At 49.0% G+C, this 21,240-nt stretch overlaps 1 protein-coding gene across 1 annotated transcript in view; it reads left to right on the forward strand.

The window, feature by feature from the left end:
• LOC147736731 (uncharacterized) overlaps window positions 1-21,240 on the forward strand; it is a 94,844-nt gene that overhangs the window by 67,974 nt on the left and 5,630 nt on the right. Inside the window, 1 exon segment of the mRNA XM_086952685.1 lies at window positions 14,706-14,897. Coding sequence (XP_086808811.1) covers window positions 14,706-14,897 — 192 coding nt within the window.

A 21,240-nucleotide genomic window follows, 5' to 3' on the forward strand; every position in this document is an offset into this window, starting at 1 on the left:
AGTGATCGGCTCCAGTTGCTGCGTTTTCATTCCTAATAACGCGCCATCTGTGTACACAGCAATAACAAGGCTCCACAAGATTGCTCATGATATACATCAAGACCCAGGCACATGGACTTGGTCCAGTTGGCTCTGGGGTGTAATATCGGCATGGGGATGGAAAGTGTTGTCGTTCCTAGGAATGATACTGCTTATGATATTCGGCTGCTGTCTCTGTCTGCAGTGTGGCCCGGCCATTTGCGGCCTGTGTGCTACTGCCTGTGTTCCACATCCACGTATACAAAGGATCAAAGATGAACAAATGATGCTGTATGATCAAATATACGGTCTCATGAAAATAGATGTGTCCTGAAGGGTACAGTAGGGGACAAGGAGGGAATGAGGAAAAATAAATTTTACATGGCCAATGTGTCCCCTGCGTGTACCCCAATGTTTAGTGTACGTGCATGTCACCCATGCATTTTCCCTCTATGCCCTGCAATAGTGATGCCTCTGCATTTACGTCCAACATTAGGATGTCAGCCACCAAGTCTTCCATAAAAGAAACGTTAATTTTGCAATGAGGCCCATGTGGCCCATGTGTTTGCATTGTGCACTTTTAATATATCGCAAAGAACCCATTTCTCCATTTTGTGGCTCAGTCAGCCAGTCCCCGAATTGAGATTTCATGCCTCCAGACACTCTGAGGGTTGCAGCTACGTATCCCTGACCTCGCATACTTTTGGCTAAGCCGAGAGGGGCCCAGCACGGGGTGCCAAGACAGTATTTTGCATAACAGTTATCTGCTTGCTCTACAGAATCACATTCCTGCCTGTCAGGTGAAGAAGGTAAACAGAACCCGTCTGCAGAGATAGGGCCTAGCCTTTCTGTCTCCGTTTAAGTGATTTACAGAGCTCACGTCCATAGAAAGCCCAAGGCCCCCACGCAATGAACGAAGAAATGTATGCCCACACTGGCTCTTGGTGATGAGCGACCTTTGCTTCAGATAATACATCCCCGGACTTAGGATATCAGATAATACCAGACGTGCTGGTCGCCCTGACACTGAAGGCCTCCCTACTAGACTGAAAGTCAGCTCCCCCCAGTTACACGTCAGTTGCACGTCATGATCAAGTTGCGCACACAAGTAGGGCAAAGTTCCTGCTGGCCATGCAACCCCCCTCCATGTATCCATCCACCTATGACTCACCTATGACTCCTCAAGTGAACGCCCACATGTTCTTATCTCTCTTGCTCTGCCTGGAGCGCTCCTCGCTATGATGCGAAATTGAATGTATAAATATTGTACTCTGTGAATAAAGTTTAGAAGACCCTTCCTGAACCTTAGTGGTGATGGAACCGATTCTCTCCTAACTCGAGTTATTGAAATAAAGCCCTTTTGAATCGGACACCACGGACTCTGCCTCTCATTTAATGCATGACCCTTTGTTTAACTATAGAAATTATGACAGGGTAATATTTTATTTACCTTATTCCAATAAATGTAGGGGCTGTGACCCCATGAAGTGTTACGCTTGTTCTGGGAGGACACTCTGCCAGGAGGAACCGCCGCTGCGTGCTGGCCTGCCTCGCTGCACTTTGCTGGGGTCTCCCCAGCACCAAGGACTCTCCTATTTCTGCCTTTTTGAGGACTTTTGTGGCCTATCGCCTCGTGAGTGCTGTATTTGGGTTGCCTAAGGGGAGAGGAGCAGGCCCTGCCGCAGTGCGAGGGAATCCTGACGTGTGGGTTTCACCCCTAAGCTCCTTATTAAAGCAGGAGCCCACCTTTCATTTGTGTGTGCTGCCAGCAGATGCCCACCCCGCAATCATCTTTATTGAAAGAGTGGGTGCCCACCTCGCACTGCCACTGTTTCCACAGATTAGTATTTTTTTTAAAAACGAAGCGGGAACCCACGCCGCCGGTGCTGGCTCCCCGCATGTGGCTGCCGCCGAGGACACAGAAGATCTACAAGAATGGCCGCCGCGCTGCCTGTGGCGACCCGGAAGCCAGGCAGAGCGGCCTGGTTGTGGGTGGGGCACTCCGCAAGAAGCCGGAAGCAGGCAGGAGCCTACCCTGAGCTCCTGTAGAAAAAGGAAGCAGACGGGCGCCTACCCCGCGCTCCTTAGAACAAAAGAAGCGAGAGACCGCCCGACTAGGTGAGGAGGGGGCCAAGGGTGGGAGAGAGACGAGGCACGTTGTCAATGCCTGCCCCCACCCACCGGGACCCAGAGAATTCTGCCAGTGCACCCCAGTGAGTGAGGGGGGTTGAATGCACTGCCGTGTTGGTGCCGCTCGAGGCACATTGTCGGTGCTTGTGGCATTTTCTCCACTGCACCGCAGAAGCGGGCAGCTGCAACGTTTTGGGCCCTTCTCCAGTCTAACCTCCAACGAGATTCCTGTGCTCTTCCCCGTGTTGGCAAATTTGTTACAGTTGCCCCCCGTGACAGTGGGCAACTGCAACATTTGGGGCAGAGTTTATTTTCAGAGTCCGAGGGTGGGACTACCATGTGCACTGTGCCCGTCCTCATTGCTTGTGGGGCATTGTTTTGGGCGCCAGAGGCACAGTGAGTGCCAGGACTGCCGGTGCATTCCCACAGCTGCCCTGCGAAGCGCAGGCAGCTGCAACGTTTGGGCCCATTTATTTTGTTAGAGTCCCAGTGGGGGACAGAGGGTGCCAGTGCCCATCTTTTTGGATTCCACAGCTGCCCAGCAAGTGGTGTGCAGCTGCCACGTTTAGGCCAGCACTCCTTTGGGGGCATCTCTGAATGAGGTAGGAGTGAGATACACTCCTCTGCCCAGCGCAATTGCGCACTGTGAATTCCGCTGCATTGGCAGCAGCCCTGACATTTGAAACATGGGGCGTTAGAGCCCCTGAGAAGGCCAGTTGGCCAGGGGGGCTAATAGGTTTGTAGGGCGCCAGGCCCTAAGGTGATTTATGAGTATGAGGTCTATCCTAATGTGTTTATGCCTAAGGAGATAGTGTAATGTGTGTTTGCCCAAAGTGATGCAGGCATAATGTGTTTATTACAGGTGGTCATGCTGAGGTCATTATGGTACCAGTAGTTACTGGTTGTTTCATTACTTGTGTTTTACTTACCTCTTCTGATGGTTATGACCAGGGCCCGATTGGCCTGGTCCTGTATATAATCCCCTGTGAATATTGCCTAGTGCCAGTTGGCACAGTGTATATTATGTGATTATGTTTCGAATGTGTTTATGACAATACAAAGGCTATTTTTTATATAACCTTTTTTGGAGTTCCTTTTGTGGTGTGCCTAGGGTGTTGCTGCTGTGTATGTGTGTGTTGCGCAAACACTTTACAGATTGCCTCCGGGATAACCCTGACTGCTCGTGCCAAGCTACCAAGGGGGTGAGCAGGGGTTATCTTTGGCGTGTAACTCCCGTGCCCTGACTAGAGTGGTGGTCTCTGCCTGGCTTTGGCACAAGCCTTAGCCAACCAGAGATCCCATTTCTAACATTGGTGGTCAGCGGTGAGGGTAGGACTTGCGTTTGGCAAGTACAACAGCGACAACTGGTTGCTGTACAACCCTGCATTTAGATAATCACGTGTTTGGGGATTATTGTTTCCGAGTTTTATTTTATTTTTTTCTCCTAAAAGTGTCATTTTTGAATTACGTACCCCTGTTGCAGCTCTTGCACCTAGGTCTTCTGTGTTGCTCGTGTCTCTGAGCGTCCTGCCAAAATGGAGTCTGCCTTTAATTTCTATGATCTTTTAGATACAGTATGTGGGAGTTGGTGGGGTTCTGTGAGGAGAGAGACATAGCAGTGAGTGGGTCAGACACCACATCAAAACTTTGGGAAAACCTGATCCAATGGCAGAAGGATGAATGGGAATGTAAGCACAATGAGGAGATGAGGGCCCTGGCCGCTCGCCAAGAGGGTGGTGGGTCTGAGGGGCCCTGTGGAGTTTGAAGGGGAGGAAGAAAATGACTGGACCGGGACGCTAGTAGATAGTGAGGACCCCATAGATAGGGAGTCCCTAGCTGGGTCCTGTGTCGGGGGCAGTGCCCCATCCCTTTCCCTATCCCAGAGGAGTGGGTAGATAGGAGGGAAGAAAGGGAGCATCAGCTGGCTTTGGAGAAGCTCAGGTTAGAGCATGCCAAGGAGATAGCACAGCTGGTAGGTGGAGGAGAAAAAGCTAGAGACCGAAAGGGTCTTTGCGCAGGAGAAGATGGCAGAGGCTGAGAGGGCCTTTGCCAGGGAGAAATTAGCCCTGGAGGGTAGATTATCCCCTGAGTGCAGTTGTGCTTTTCTGGATTCACCAGTGAGGGTGGGGTCCAGTGGTGGCAGCAATATGGAGTCCTTTGCAGGAAGTCCCATTCCCAGTTCCCAAAGTATGGTACCTTGTTCCCAAGAAGAGGAGTACAGGTTGATGTTCAGGGACAGTAAGAAACTGTCTCACCAGTCTTGGGGGCAGTTTGCGGATGAATGTTATGTTGCACTGGTTGATTGGGTGACGGTTAACCCGGAGCATGATTTTGAGGGACTGATCAATCTAATGAATAATGCTGAAGCTTGTAAAGCGCATGGTTACACTACCCAGTGTGTCCCCACGCTGAACCGCTGAGGAACCCGTCCTGGCCTGTTCCTGTGAGGCGCCCAACTCCTAGGCACCCCCATGGTGAAGCCAGGCATCCTTAGCGATTAGGGCTGGTGTGGATATTAAGCAAGCTATTGCCCAGAGTTGCAGCGTGGGACCCCATGATTAGAGTAGGCACTGTGCCGAGAATTATCGAGTCAGCGGACATTAGAGTCCAAGACCCTGCCGCGACGGGAATTAAACCCTGGTCCCGGGCCAGACCTCTGCATCAGGGTCTGCCGCTCTAATCAGTGAGCCACACTCCTCCAATATGGTTATCAAAGAGCACATGCTCAGTCGTTGTTTGCGGGGGTTGTGCCAACACCTGTTGGAGTGTGAGTCCTTTAATTCTTGGGAACTTGCACAGGAGGCAGACTTCTGGGTAAGTGCCGGAAGTTCTGCCAAAGCATTGGAGAGTGATTCCAAAAGTAGCGGCTTGGGTATCTTCCCGTCCTGTGTGGGGGAAGAGGTTCAGTGTAGCCCAGCTAGGTCCCAGTGTAGTGGGAGGGATGTAGGGGCTCACGTCCTGTCTCAGTGGAGTAGGATTGAGTGTGGGACTGTGTGTCCCCAGGTGCCCGAAACCCAGTCTCAGGGCCTGGAGGGTTCCCTAAGGGAACACCAGGTTGAGGGCCTAGGCTGTACTAGGAAGACATTTGAGGAGGATCTCTTAGTGTCAGGAGACCCTGGAGCATCTGTAAACGGAGCTCCAGTGGTTCTGGTGTCTGGTAGTACCGCTCCAGTTGGGAGGGTGCAGAAGTCCGGATTGAGGGGTGAGAGGGGGATGTGTTTCCCAGTGGAAAAACTAGTGGGTCAGGGGCCAGCCAGAAGGACTGAGTCACCATTGAATGGCAATGGTGCCACCACTTCTGTCCTGGGGGATCTTCGCATGCTGTCAGATGAACAGGGGTCGGGAAATCTGCGCCAGGCAGACTTTCATACGACACATGAGTCATGTGTTACCCTCATGGGGTTGAGGCTGTGTGCGCCCCCAGAAGTCCTGGCGTACCAGGCAAGTATTCAATGGCAGGGGTTGGTCCCTGGGTTGGGAGGACTGGTTCAGGATCTGCCTGACCTGGAGGGAGGGACATCTGTAACCAGTGTCTTTACCAGTTTGGCCTCCAGGGGTACCGCTCCAGCTGGGAGGGTGCAGAACTCTGGAAGGGGTGCAGAGGGAGGGAGCCCTCGCCTCTGACCCCGGTGCAACCTGAGGGTTTAGCCCCTAGGTTTGGAGACCAGTTGCTGGAGAGAGGTCCTGAACTGGTGGGAGAGTTGTGTTCTGGGGGGCCTCTCAAAGGAGGAGAGTGCTGAACCCTAGGGGGAGAGGTAGGGGGAGGAGAGCCTCGTCCCTGACTTCTGGTCAGCCTGAGGGTGCGGACCCTAGGCTGGAGAATCAGTGGCTTTCTAGAACTGCCCTGATGAGGGGAAGAGTGGAGAATGGCTACTATGTGCCAGGGGTAACTACCCCCACTCTGTGGATGGGCAAGGACCAGTGGCATATGGGTGGCTTAGGGCCTGGTCCTGGCCGCGGGCAGCTAGGGAGTACCAGTGGGGTAGCCTAGTTGGTCCTGAGAGTTTTTACAAAGGGTACCACATGGGTTCACAGTGGCGTAGAACAGGAGGGTGTCCGAAGGCCAACAGAAACAAATTCAGCAATAATAGGAAGTGTGAAGGCACCAGTTTGGGGGTGACCCCGTAGAGAGGGCCATGTCTACCAAATTCAATAGCTGTTTTCTTCAGTGCAACTAACAAGCTTATTCTTGCAGTAGTAGGATCGATCCTTCATGAGTGACTTCCAAGGTATATCATCGGTAAGGACGTAAGCGCTGGAGAGATGAGTTAAAGGCTGGTGTAGAATGTTGAGTTCTAACGTACACGCAGTGTAATCAAGACGTGTTCAACTACTCTCCGTGTGTGGCTTGGTTATTGGTGAATACCTGGGCTGGAAGGAAGCTATAACTGGTGACAAGATAGGGGATACGAAGCCCGTACACTAAAAGCGCTCTTCCAGAGAGTTTGCCGTGGTCCAGCACACTGCTCGTGCGTGCCACATGTGCCTCAGTTGAAGTGCAGAATCGATGCTGGCACTGGTGGAGTCTCAGCACTGTGCCAGCCTGAATAAAATGCTTAAAGATAAAGACGGCGACACTGAAAGTCTACATGTCGCTGGCCAGGAACTGAACGAAACAGCTTCTAATAGAATATATGGCGCCACTACGCAAATTAATACGATTCCTCTATGTGGAGTAAGAAAACTAAAGGCGGACAAGGAAAGCGCCCAGAAATAGTTCAGTTCACATTACACTGAAATTCACATGCTATGAAGCAGAGATTAACCAGGTGTTTGTGAAGAAACACTGGTCGATTTTGTGCTGAAATGTTATCTGTTTTCATGTAATTGTAGCGTACAAATATTTATCTCCTTCCCGAAACCATCAACAAATCATTGTCTCTCAACATGCTGGAGAGCAGTCCCAGAAGAGGGTCGGGTTGGGTTTGCTGAGTTTCCCCAGACGAAGCGGCCCACCACCAAAGCTGCTGCATAAGGGGCCCAGAACAACTCCTTAGACAGCCATAACATACAGAGCTCCGATGGAGAGCCAGGACGAGATCCAAGCTCCAAAAATCATTAAGGCTGACCGCGAAGCCAGCACATCACGAGCCGCTAGAGAAGCTCTTTCTGATCAAGTTCCACAGGGAGTGCCTGAGAGACCCCTACTGTCCTCCAAATTATACACGGCTGCTGCATTCTTAAAACCGCCAACTGTGTTTGATAATGCAAAAAAACTGAATATTGGCGATCGATGGATGGATAGAGACTTTTGAAGAGTTCATATATGCAATAGATGAGAAAGAGTATAAAGTATCTTGAGAAACATATCCGGTGAAGGAGGAAAGAAGCCATGAAAAAGAATTTACAAGAAGGTGAAAAGACATATGATCAAATCGAAAAGGCCTTTAATGTCAAGTTTAAGCCAGTGCCAAATTTGAATTATAAAAGATATAGATTCATCCAGAGACCAGGTTAGATCATTGATGAGTTTGTTGAAAGACTGGATGTTTGGTAAAGCACTGTAAATTCAATTAATTTATGACGAGGAGGCTACCCTCCTCAGAGTGATCAATGGATGTCTGTCGTAAGCATTTCATCGACGAATGCTGATGGAAACTGAACTTGTATCAAGTCCTCAAGGCTGCTTGCGCTGACAGGTGTATTTATCGCCAAGTGACTGACATGGAGGCCGTAGGTGCCCAAAGTGCGTCGGTCATGAGCACGAAAAGTAAGCTAAGGTACAAGGCAGAGGGACACAAGGTCCTGTCTCCACAGAAAAAGAAAACGTGTTACAGATACGGACTGTCATTTTCACATGAAGGTAAATGTCCCGCCATTGGACAGATATGCATAGACTGTGGTAAAGCGAATCATTTCGTGACGACTTGAAACGCGAAGATAAAAGTAAGTGTGTTGCAGCGTGAAGACAAAATGGCCGACCAAACGCTACATCAGTGACATTCGATGTACTCCCACAAGGCTAAGCGGTCACACCAATTGAGGCAAATCGATGCAAAATTAAGTTGATAATCGTGTCTAAATCATCGAGACAGAATTCCTCTGTGTTTGTTTACAATGAATGTTTACTGCAAAAAGGCATGCACATATGGGGCTAGTCGAATGTGAGAAAAAATACAAAGTGAAGACAATTCAACATGGAGACAGCTGCGCGTCGATAAATGTTATGCCACTGGAGATGTATCACGAATTATCGCCGGTACCACAACTTTATGAATTCAAAGACTAAAGTATACTCATGGGCTGCCTCAACGCCCTTCAAAAGTCAAATAAAAAATGTGTTACCACGATGAAACTAAAGAAAACTGTGGTGAATGTGCCTATTCATGTACTTCAAGGAACAGCTTCGTGTTTGCTGAGTTTCCACAGTGCTGCTGATAGGGGACTGATATCAGTGAACTACACTATGAATGCTCATCGTGAAATTGTAAGTCAATTTCCTTAATTATTTCATGGGTCGGGAAACCCAAACATTCTAGTTTGCGCAGGAAGGAGGGGGGTGTGGGGCTTCCCGACATTCAATTGTATTACAAAGCAGCGCAACTCCGAGGATTGGTAGAATGGACACAACAGGAGTCAGAAAAACACTGGTTACATATGGATCGGAGCGTTGCAAGGAGGACGATCTGGGATTTGGTATGGAGGCCCAAGAGCGACAGGCCCAAAAATGTTTATATCAGCACCCCCACCCGCACTACTTTGAAGGTTTGGGACTCGGTTTCCAAGGATGACAAGTGGACTACCTTTCCCTCCCCTTTTACGCCAATACACTTCAATCCTACTTTTCCCCCCAGCGCTAGAAGAGGGTCCCTTTGAGGCTTGGAAGGAGGGAGGCTGCCTTGCATTAACACATCTCTTCCATAACTTCGATCCGCTCACCTTTGACAATTGTAGGAGGGACTATGGGGTTGGGGAATATGAACGGTATCATCACACACAACTACTTCACTGGGCACTATCTCCTCGGTGAGAGACGCAGCTACACGGCCCCTCACGGAATTTGAGGCCTTTCTCACCAAGACCTCCTCCATGAAGGGTGTCATATACGGGTTCTTACTTTCCACTGTGATTTCTCCTAGACCCCGATACATGTCCATATGGAAGGGAGCCCTTCGACAAGAAATCACCGACGAGGAGTAGATGCATTTATGGTCAGATATCGCAAAGTTTAATCACTCCTTGGAACTTAGGGAGGCGCACATGAAAACCATGATGGATTGGTACCTAAACCCAGCCAAGCTGAACAAGATATTCCCTGGTACCTCTGACAGATGTTGGAGGGGATGTGGGCTACTAGGGGACTTTCAGCATATCTGGTGGGACTGCCCCAGCATCCGTCCGTTCTGGGAGGAAATTCTTGCCCATATTAAAGAGATGTTGGGTTACCCCATCCCTACATCGATGGCTACTACCCTACTAGGTCTACGTGATCCAAGTCTCGAACATCAAACTAAGGCAGATAAAAAGATTGTGTGGCTCTGCATTGGAGCGGCCAAGCTCACCCTGGCTGTGGCGTGGAAAAGGTAGGAGGCGCCGGCCATCTCCCTCTGGCATTCGCGCCTATGGAAGCTACTGAGTCTAGAGCGGATGGCTGATATCTTTAGCGATGATTTTAAGAACTTTGAATTCCGCTGGGGCCCATTGGTCGCTTTTCTTTCCAAGGGTCTTCCGTCTGCAGTGTGTCCTGCTAGTGTTAGAGCCCTCCACCTCTTCCAGCTATGAATCCCTGACAATATGTGTACTTGACCTCCGTCTTTTTTAATTTGCTACCACCACTGGGGAGGGGGGAGGAATTTGGGTGGGGAGGGGGTTCTGTATTTCGTTGTTGTTTGTGTGTTTGTTCCTTCTTATCATTTCTTTTACGACAATGCCCGCAAGGGAAACTCCTTGGGGAAGCACTCCGATTGACATTCCGCAATGCGGCGGCTATTAATTTTAGCCTTGAGACTGTAGGCCACTATATGAGCCGCCGGGAGTGCGATTGTCTATAGCCTTCGCAACTTCTCCTCTTCATTTGGCAGGTCGCATGGTATACCCCGTTTCTGTCAGAAGCTGTATCCTTCAGAGAGCTAGCTTGTGTGATAGAGGTCCTGCTTATTTGGGGTTTTGTCTTGCTCCACCATGTTGCATTTGGGCATTGGTTTAATTGCTACCCCCTGTGTGGGAAGATGAGCGGGATTGTCGCATGTTTCTGTTTTAAATAATAATAAACATAACTGACAAAAAAAAACATAGACGAGTTGCGTTTCACTTACAAGAAGCTGTTGAAAAGAAACTTCATTTTTTACCTCTAGATGGCATCATTGAAGGCTCCATTGGTCCGACACCATGGCTTTCTCCCATTGTAACAGTGCCAAAAAGAGACAGGGAAGGAGCTGTACGCATAAGTGTTGACATGCGTCAGGCCAACAAGACAACTGAGCGAGAGAAACCTCACAGTCCGCACATTGCTGATATAATAACTGAATTGACTGGCGCAGAGTTCTTCTCTCGACTCAACCTAAATAAAGGATCTTACCAATTGGAACTTGAAGAAAAATCCAGATACGTTGCAACCTTTTCTACGCATATTGGTTTGTTTTGCTACAAGCGATTGAGTTTTGGTAGATCCTCTGCTGCAGAACTTTTCCAAGACGTCATTTGACTTATCATGTAGCCTGTAGTAAATGCATTTAACTATAGTGATATATTGGTATCGTGGGGCTGCACAGAAAGAGCATTACAAAGCTCTCATGCAAGTATGTCGTTTGCTGAAGGATGCAGCCTTAACTCTGAATGCTGACAAATGTGAATTCCACAAGAAAAGCTTGAAATTCTTCAGCCATGTCTTTTGTGATGAGGGTATGAAACCTGATCCAGTTAGAGTACAAGGATTATCTACTGCAAATACCCCACAAGGCATTTCTATGATAGTCATTTCTTGGAACGGTCAATTACTGTTCTAGATACATACAAGACTTTGCTATGGTCATTGCACCAGAACTAACCAAAAAGTATGTGTCTTTTCATCGGTCACGTGAGTGTGAGAAGAGCGTCCAAAAAATCAAACAAGCCATTGAGAGCGTCATTGAAACGCCCGACTTTGATCCCAAACCCCATACAGAGGTTGTAGTTGGTGCTAGCCCTGTAGGGTTTGGCACAATCCTTGCACAGCACAACGGACCGCCAAATGCCTGGAGACATATCGTGGTACATGCCAATAAGAGCCAGTCACAAACTGAACGTGCTTACTCGCACCCTGAGAAAGAAAGTTTGACACTGGTTTGGGCTTGTGAATAATTTCCATGTGTTTGTGTATGGAAAGCCCTTCACATTAGTGGCTGATCACCAAGCATTGTTGATGGTATTCGGCAATCCCACAGCAAAAATGCCTCCTAGAATTGAGCATTGGGGTTTGAGGTCACAAGAATTACAACTGAACGATTCTTCATCGTCCAGGGAAAGATCAGAAACAGGCTGATTACGCCCTGGTACCCCATCTAAGACAGTGGAGGGTTACATCCAATTTATTGTGAAATCGAGCACACCAACTGCCATGTCTTTAGAGCAAATTGCCACTGCCACGAGCCAAGGTAGTGGCATGTCAAGATTAAAAGTTGTGAAACCAGCATTCTAAACCTCTCACTAATGACAGTGAGTATATGAAGTTCAGAAATGTAAGAGGTGAACTTTCAGTAACACATGAAGGCCTCATTCTACAAGGTACACAGATTGTTATTCACCAAAGTCTCTGACAACAAGTAGTCGAATTTGCCCAAGAAGGAGATCAAGGAATAGTTGCCACTAAGAGAGCTCTCCGTGATCGAATCTGGTTTCCGTATCTTGACAAAAGGGTCAAAAAAGAATTGAAGACTTGTCACAAATGCAACTGTCTTTCATCTCAAGTTAGTCAGCAACCTTTGATTATGTCAGAATTGCCCCATCATGTTTGGGAGAGAATTTCTATTGATTTTATATGTCCGTCTGGATAATGGACATTATCTTCTAGTTATTGTTGATCAATACTCCCATTTTCCATTGGTAGGAGACCTTTCATCCACTACACATGAGCAGGGTTATTCAAAAACTAGATGGCATCTTTGCGTCATGATTTGTACCTGCAATCTTAAAATCTGACAACGACCCACCTTTTAATAGTCGAGAATTCAAAAACTTTCTAAATCACCTCAATATAAATAATCAAAAAAAGCACTCCCCTTTGACCCCAGGCCAATCGTCTGGTAGAACGCCTCATGAGTACTCTAAAGAAAGCTGTTCAGCATTCTACATTGGGGAAGCTCGACCTCGAAGGTATTTTGAACACTATTATTTGAGGTTACTGTTTGACCCCCTCACTCAACCACAGAGGAAACCCCTGCAACTATCATATTTGGAAGAGTCATAACAACCAAACTTTCCCAATGGAAGGGGCTGGGTGTGACAGGGCATATACATCTGCATTCATCTGCATGCTGATAGTCTTCTTGGGCTGGGAGAGAGGTGATTCACACTTACATTTGAATAGGTTGTGTCCTGTCCTCACTCAAAGGACTGATTTACCCCCTACTGATCGTCTGGAGCCAGGAATGGGCTGCAAGGGACTGTTGAACACTTCTGAGGGTTCATTTGAAGTCACCCGTTCATCAAAGACATTTTTGAGTATATGTACTGGAGCTCTGATCCCATGTTTTTAGACGCTGCTTGGGACTTGTAGCCAGACACTGTTGGCTCTACAAACTGCTCATTGCCATGAGGACTGCTGTGCTGTCAGGAGCAACCACCATTTTGACTAACTGCCTTGTTGTGTTGACCTGCTGCTGCTGGGCTGCCGGAGGGACTGCTAATTTGAAACCTAACTGTATGTGCTGTCTGCTGCCTGCCACCTCCTTTTGTATCTCCAAGGGCTTGTTTGCTTGCCCCCTGTTCTCTCGAGATCTCAGGGCCATCAAAGACCTTGTTGCCTCTTTTCTCCAAGACTTCTGCTGGGTGAGCCCATTTTACAAGGGCTAGCATGTCGCCAGTGCTCCCTTCTGCACCAAGGTAAAACTTTGTGCATTACAGGACAGTGCACCATGGAACTACAGTGCAGCGCTCTGACCAGGGGAGTGCCTTTGTGCATTGTAGGGAAGTGTTCCATGTTCTACAAACCAGCATGTGGTGAGCGTTTTTTCTCTAGCGTGAACAGCGTTGTTTTGCCTGGAGGCATTACCAGAGAAACAAACACGTCCTTGAGCCAGCAGGCTCACTGCAGCTAAATTGTATTGTGAACCTCACCCCTGGAGTCTGGCAAGATATCGCCACCATCATATGCCACCAAGAACAAACTAGTGTGGCCCCTTTGGTCGCGAGACTCGAGGAACAGCCCCTGAAGACTTGTACTGCTCTGAGATGGAACAGTCAACGTCTAAGGCTGCAGAGCTGCAGGAGCTGCACAAAGCCTTCAAGGCAGGCCTTTCGACGACACGTTGTTCTGTAACATGCGGCAGGCCAGCATTCCGAGGCTTATTCCAGCCAGACTCACCCTCTGGTTTTAACGTGTATACTGCACGAAGCCCTCAACGTCAGGTCCCACTCCCGAGACATGACGACATTGTTAGAAAGTTACAGATACCCTGAGGACAGTGACCCTGCACCCACAAAGGTACTGTGAGGCGGGTTGGGTCCAGAAGAGTGGTAAAGCCGCCCTGCTCCCCTTCACGGGTGGCTTGGTTTCCCTTGGGCAAAGATACGCGATTCAAGCAGCCCAGCGGGCTCCAAATTCGCAAGAGCGTGAGGGTCATTTCTTGTCGAGCATTGTCTCTGCTCTGGAAATGACCTCAAGAATGGCGCAGGCCGTCCATAGAGGAGAACTGCTGGAAGACTCAAGCTCAATTACTGTTTAGCGTTTAGTAGGTGCTCTTGCGCCCTACGTTTGGTTTCTAAATGCAATCACTTCAACCACGTTCACTACAGTTACCGTATGAAGTGTAATAGGAGCGCAGGTGCGCTGTGACCTATGTTTTCATAGTAATTTGTGTTTGTCTCTGTCAAACCTGCATTATTTGTACTAACGGTGTGATTTAAGTCAGTTTGGTCTTGTTTGATTTACAATATAGAATCTATTTTTACATAATCCTGCGTGGATTCCCTTTTGTGGTTTACTCACTGTGTTGCTGCGCGAGTGTGTTGCACAAATGCTCTGCACATTGCCTCTTTAAACTAGCCTGACTGCTCTGCGCCGATCTACCAGAGTGTGAGCGCAGGTTATCTCAGGTGTGTATCTGGCTTACCCTGACTAGAGTGGTGGATTCTGCCTGGCTTAGGTGCCTATCCTAGCCAACCAGACACCCCATGTCCAACAGTGGTTCTTGTGAATCACTTGATTTCCCAGCATGCTCCTGCTGCAGGACCCGGTCAACGCACTTTATGTAGGAGGACTAGCCACCATTTGTGCCTCAAAGGGAAGTGTGACTCTTTTTCCTAGAACTTACATTGTTTTCCCCTGAATTGTAACTGTTCACTTCTCCATATTATAACAATGCAGCTGTTTCAAGAAATATTTACTTCATGTAATTTTCAATGTTTTTTCTATTTTGCAGAACAACAATCACATCTAGAAAATATGAATGGGAAAGAAAGCCATAAGGGTTCCGGAGGCAAGAGGAATATAACTCAAAATGTCTACTTAAAGAAACGGCGCAAAATGCACATGAAGGAGAGACGCTTTGCTTGTAATGTGTGTGACAAAGGATTTATCAATGAGACTGTAGGAAGGTGGATATCTGACTATGGTTACCCCCAAACTTTTTGCCTGGTGTTTAGCTGGTTTTTGACTTAGTTGGCCTGAGATCCTGCTATTCAGGGCCCCAGGCTGATTGCTCTCTCCTTAAAATGGACTCCATGTACCTTAGGTGCATAACACAATTGGAATTGGTTCACCTTATAGGCCCCTGTAACAGTGTACCATAGGTACCCAGGGCATAGGTGTAGCCAAGGCCTGCCAGGGGCTGCAGCATGTATTGTGCCACCCCTGGCCTGGCCTCCATATTTGACACAACTGGCTGATCACTCAGCTGGGGTAAGTCGGTGTAACCACCTCTTACTTAGGTACAGTATGTCTGTGCCTAACCCTAAACTGGACACATATGTTCCTATCAGCCACTCCTATGGAAGGCCTCATCAATCCTGGAGGCAGAGTGCTTGGAAATATGTGAGATGGTGCTCTGGCATGAGCTGAGCCTGTCTGCAGCTGTCGGGAACAACTCCCTAAGCTGGTCCGGGATATTGCCATACCATATACTCTTAAGTGCATTATAATCCTCGCGGTTAAATGCTAACTTTGGTTTGGCTTTATCAAAACATGTCGAGTAAGGTGTCATACGAATTGGAATACTATCCCCTCGCCAATTCTGGCGACGGGGATAGCATTCCACCCTTCTAGAGGGACACGACATGTGCGTAGCCTTAACCCCGGTTAAAGTTAAACAGAGCCTCAGCTTCACAAAATGGACGCTGCCACCACAGACACAAGTCTGGCCTCCTGCTGCTGACCGAAACTCGGCAGATGGTGGCCTGGACAAAGGGTTTCCTGCCTTGGGAGGTGCGAGCACCACCCCAGACAGGATTTTGTGTATTGGGTAGGACAGGGCTGAATAGAATCAGACATGCCCGGGGCACACAAGGTGTCCCCGTGCATAGGCCAGCCCAAACCGGTTCTGGGGCCTTCCAGCCCCAGTCCTGGCGCGGAGCTGGACAAAGGAAAGGGGGTGTAACCGCCCCCCTTCCTGGTTCCTCCCAGAGGAGGGACCTAGTAGGTGATCCACCCCCTAGATTGGAATAAGAGGGGGAGCAGTGCCATTGCACAGCAGATCATCCCGAAATCAACTTAAACTAAGAAGAAGACTGGACTTCGACATTCTGCTGCACAGAAGACTGAAGAAGAATCTCCCTTGTGGCCAAGGAGTGACCACCCTGTGAACACAGGTACCAACCAGCAACTCGACGTCTGCTTTGCCGCCGCCTCCCGCCGGAGCCCGAGCCCAGAGCCCGACAAGAACCAGATTCCCAGACCTCTCAGAGCCCGATCCACAGTCCCTGCAAAGAAGGGACCCGTGGAGGCACCGAGTGACGTGGGACCGGACCTCTTGAAAGACACCCGAAAAGCTGACTGCGCAGCTTCTGAGGCATCCTCGACGTTGTGCTTTGGGGATTGAGAACCCCCACCACCGAGCAGCCCTTGCACCGAAGATCAGCCCTCCAGCATCTCCACGATCTGCGTGGGGCCCTTTTGCATTGTGCCACTCGACGCGCCATCCCGGCCACTAGCCACGCGGCCAGCGGCCAACTTGGCGACGAACCCGAAGATTTAAACAGCAGGTCTGGTTGCTCCAGACCTACCCAAGCTCCTGTGAAAAGGAGCACCCGCTCTGACCTTGCTGGTCCGAGTGAACAGCATCTTTCAACTTCTGCGTGGCTTGCATTTGCCAAGGCCTGTTTGCTCCGATCAGGTCGCCGACACCGCCAACAGCGAGAAGCCTACGTGGGACAGCTCGTGACCGACTCCTGGACGTCCTCGACCCCGGGTATCCACGTGGCTGCAGAAAGAAGCTACCCGACAACGCCTGTTTGCACCCGACATCGCCTGGTTCCAATCTGGTTCCACGGTAGTCACTGGCTAGTGACTTTGAACACTGTCCCCTCTGCTTTCAGGTCTTCAACTCTTCAGATCCACCCTTGGATCCACCGGAACTCTTCTCATCGAGCCGCCTGCAGCATCTTCAGCTCCAAGCACCATCGACCAGCGTGACGAAACCCGACACATCTTCGACCCTGTGCACCCGCTTCCTGTGGGTGAGGTAACTCAGCTCCGCCGGTGCTCCTGCACTGGTACACATCCCAAGGGCCTGTGTTTTAAGTTTCAGCTCCGTAGGTCACTCGGAAGGTTCCTAACTTTCTAACTTTGTGCTTTTTACGCACCATAGACTTTGTATTGAGAAGTGCGTGCACTTTGAACACTGCACCCGAGTCCCGTGGGCCTTTCCCGACTTAGTTAACTCCAGTCTCGAATAGCTCCAGCGATTCCCAAGGCCCTAGGCCTCTTCACTTTCCTTTAGGTATCTCTTATACCACTTATTTAGTATATGGTTTAGGTGGCCCCTAGGGCTCATCCATATTGTGCAACTTTTGTGTATTTTAAACTGTCTTGTGATTTAACGCTTGTGCTTCTGTGCTCATAAAGAGTCCAGGGGATTTTAATAGTTAATAAATCAATATATATTTTCAATATATATCTGTGTGGTGTCCCTTTCATTTGGTATTCAAGGGGGTTGTGTATGGTATAACAGCTGGCTTCACATGCCTTTCAGAGTTTAGCCTAAGACTGCTTTGTCCACGTTACCAATAGGATAACTGGTCTACAAGGTTGAATTACAACCATCATCATAAGGGTTGCTTGGCATGGTACAAAGTGATCACTAGAACTAGTGAGCATTATATACCAGGCCAACTTCTCACATTGGTGAGCAGCGGATTGGGATCTGAGCTTGCTGTTGTTTTACCATTACAATCTTTGAGATTATCATTTGAAAGATCATACAGGTACCTGCTAGGTACATATAAAACAAGACTAGTATACTTAAGTTCTACTGAACTTAGTTGTTGTAGAGCAAAGGGAGTAGCACACCCTAGCTACAACTACTAGATAGGTTTAGTAGGTAAACACCAGTGTAGGTAGATTGCAACACATCCACCCACACTAGAGCAATGTCTGGAACAGAGGGGTCCAGTGGACTTACTCCTGTTGAGAGTGACCCTCCAAGGGCACCATCCCAGTTTGCTATTTTTCCCTTTAAGGAATTAAGACAGCTTTGTGTCTTAAGGGGTCTGAAGACAGGGCCTACCCCTACTGCAGACCACCTAAGAGAGCTCTTGGATCAGTCTGAAGCTCTAAAGACCTCTAAAGCAAACCCCACAGGGAATGCTGAAGGAGGCCATCCTTCAGAGGATGACACTGTAGACCCCCCTGCCCCTATCATCCTAGTAGATGAGGAAGCCTCCACCACTGGAGCTCCTCAAGTAGATGTAGAGGAAGAGGAAGAAGAAGAGGAGGAGGAGGTGGAAAGCAGTGAGTCAGATGATGACAGAGATAGTCAGGTGCTGGTCAGTAGACTGAACCAGGCTAACTTAAGTCAACTTGGGAATGAATCAGGTAACAACCCATTCAGACCCCCAGGTGGACTTAACCAGGGCCATAGGAGGAGAAGGCATCACTCAGGTGAATCCAATACCTCCCATGTCTCTAGAGGCTCTCATGGTCACTCCAGAAAGGAGATGACTAGCCCTCAGAGAAGGGAACATGAGGCCAAGATGAGAGAGGCTGAGCTTAGGATCCAGAGGCAAGAGTTAGAGGTTGCCCTGGCTAAGGAGAAACTTGCTAGAGCAAGACAGCCTAGAGAGAGTGGATTAGGATCCACTGGTGGCAGCACTATCCAGAAGGATAAAGACAGGTCTTTTGATACAAGAAACCTGAGTAAGATTGTGCCCCCCTACAAAGCTGGGGATGATATCCATAAATGGATTACTGCAATGGAGAGAGCCTGCAGAGTACAGCAGATCCCTCAGGAGCAGTGGGCAGCAATCTTGTGGCTCTCCTTTGAAGGTAGAGGCCGAGACAGACTCCTCACAGTTAGTGATGGGGATTCTAGAAACTACCTGGTCCTGAAGAGTGCTCTGATTGATGGGTTAGGCTTAACCACTGAACAGTACAGGTTAATGTTCAGAGACACCCAGAAGACACAGACTCAGGACTGGTCTGAATTTGTTGAGTGTGCCACTAAGGCTCTGGAGGGCTGGTTGCTGGGAAGTAAGGTTACTGACTATACAGGATTGTATAATTTAATTATGAGAGAGCAAATCTTAAGTAATTGTCAAAATCAGCTTCTACATCAGCACCTGGTTGACTCTGATCTGACCTCCCCACAAGAATTGGGTAGGAGGGCAGACAAATGGGTCAGAACCAGGATCAGGCCTAAGAACCAGGGTGGTGACCAAAAGAAAGAGACTACCAAGCCTCAAGAGAAGGGTGGGGATAAAAGTAAGGAAAAGACTTCCCCAGGGCCCCAAAACTCCAAGAATGGGGGTGGGTCCCAAGACACTTCTACATCCCAGAAAAAGCCTTATTGTCATACCTGTAAACAGGTGGGGCATTACAAAACAGATAGCTGTTGTCCCAAGAATGGCAATAAGGAGAATATACCTCCAGGTAAGGCTCCAACACCTCCTGTCACTGTTAGCAGTGGTCCCCCAGGTGGTGGGAGCACCCCCAAGAATTTGGGTGGGTTTACTTTTGGAGGACAGGTGGACTCTGGCCTATCCAGGTCCCCTAACTCAGATACTCTTGTCTATGAGACTGGCATGGGGTTTGCCAATTTCACTGCTTGCCCAAACACTTTGAGCAAGTATAGACAGGAGCCCCTCATCAATGGCTTGAAAGTTGAGGCCTTCAGAGACACAGGGGCTAGCATCACCATGGTGGCTGAATGTCTAGTCCCCTCAAGGCAACTTTTACCTGATGCCAGATATCAGGTGACAAACATTGATGGCATAGAAACCAATCATCCCATGGCAGTAGTCAATCTTAGCTGGGGAGGTGTCACTGGCCCAAAGAGAGTGGCAGTGTCAGCAAACTTGCCTGTAGATTGCCTACTGGGTAATGATTTGGAAATCTCAGCCTGGGCTGAGGTTGAACAGCAAACCCATTCTAGAATGGTACATCTCCATGGAAAGGTTAGTGGGGCTGTAATGGCTACAGCCCCAATTCAAGATGTCCTTCCTGAAAAGGTTGGGAGGGCTGAGCAAACCTCAGCCCCATCTTTAGATAACTTCCCTCCTGGAAAGAGTAGCAGGGCTGTACTAGTAACAGCCCATACCCAAACTGAGTCTCCTCCTGAAAAGGTTGGTGGGGCTGTGATGGCCACAGCCCAAACTCAAACTGATACATGGGTAGTGAAGCCTGAAATGATGGATCACTCCACCCAAACAGAGAGCATTGAGGAGGAAGAGAAATCTCCCTCCCACCAGACTTTAGGAAAGGATCAGCCTCCTCAGGGAACTGATCTTACCCCTGATGAAGGAACTGTCCCAGAGGTTGTTAGGCCTGGCCTAACAGAGCCTCTGATGCCAGTGGACCCTTCTCAGGTGGGACCCAGTCTGGAGCAGGTAACCTGCCCCTCTCTACTTTGCCTTACTCAGCCCAGGGCTGCAGAGGACAAGAAGGACAGTGAGACCCAAAGGGCCCCCTGTCAAATAAAGCACCCCCATCAACAGATTAGGGGCACCGAAACTAGTAGCCCTAGTGAGGTGCAAACTTTAAAAACTCCTGAGGGATCCCCCTTAAAAGTAGTTAGGGACCTCCCCCAGATGGATATTGTTGGGCACAGCCAAACCTGGGACCCTAAGGGCCCAAACCTGAACTGTCCCTCCAGTAAGCCAAACAGAGGGACTCAGCCTCCAGCTTTAGGTAGCCAGAGGTTGACCCTGAGAGCACAGTGCAACTCAGTCAAAGAAAGAAAGGCACACATGGTGGAGAGTGATTGGAGGAAGCTGAGCCCTACAGAGGAGACTCACTTCAGTACTCCATCCCAACACCAGCCTTTGACTTTGCAAAGACACACCACAGGTAGAGATTCCCTATGGTGGAGACCCTCAGATACCCTTAGGGTGAGGGATTGCTTAGTGGACCATGAGACAGGGGGTTACCAAGCCAGAGCTGGTACTTCCTTATATGGCCACTTAGGCAATATAGGCTTACCTGGTCAAGGATAGCCTTATCTCCTTTCGTTTGGGGGGGGGTTATGTAGGAAGGTGGATATCTGACTATGGTTACCCCCAAACTTTTTGCCTGGTGTTTAGCTGGTTTTTGACTTAGTTGGCCTGAGATCCTGCTATTCAGGGCCCCAGGCTGATTGCTCTCTCCTTAAAATGGACTCCATGTACCTTAGGTGCATAACACAATTGGAATTGGTTCACCTTATAGGCCCCTGTAACAGTGTACCATAGGTACCCAGGGCATAGGTGTAGCCAAGGCCTGCCAGGGGCTGCAGCATGTATTGTGCCACCCCTGGCCTGGCCTCCATA

Source organism: Lissotriton vulgaris, chromosome 1_2 (assembly GCF_964263255.1).
Source record: "Lissotriton vulgaris chromosome 1_2, aLisVul1.2, whole genome shotgun sequence".
In the NCBI taxonomy this organism is placed as follows: domain Eukaryota; kingdom Metazoa; phylum Chordata; class Amphibia; order Caudata; family Salamandridae; genus Lissotriton; species Lissotriton vulgaris.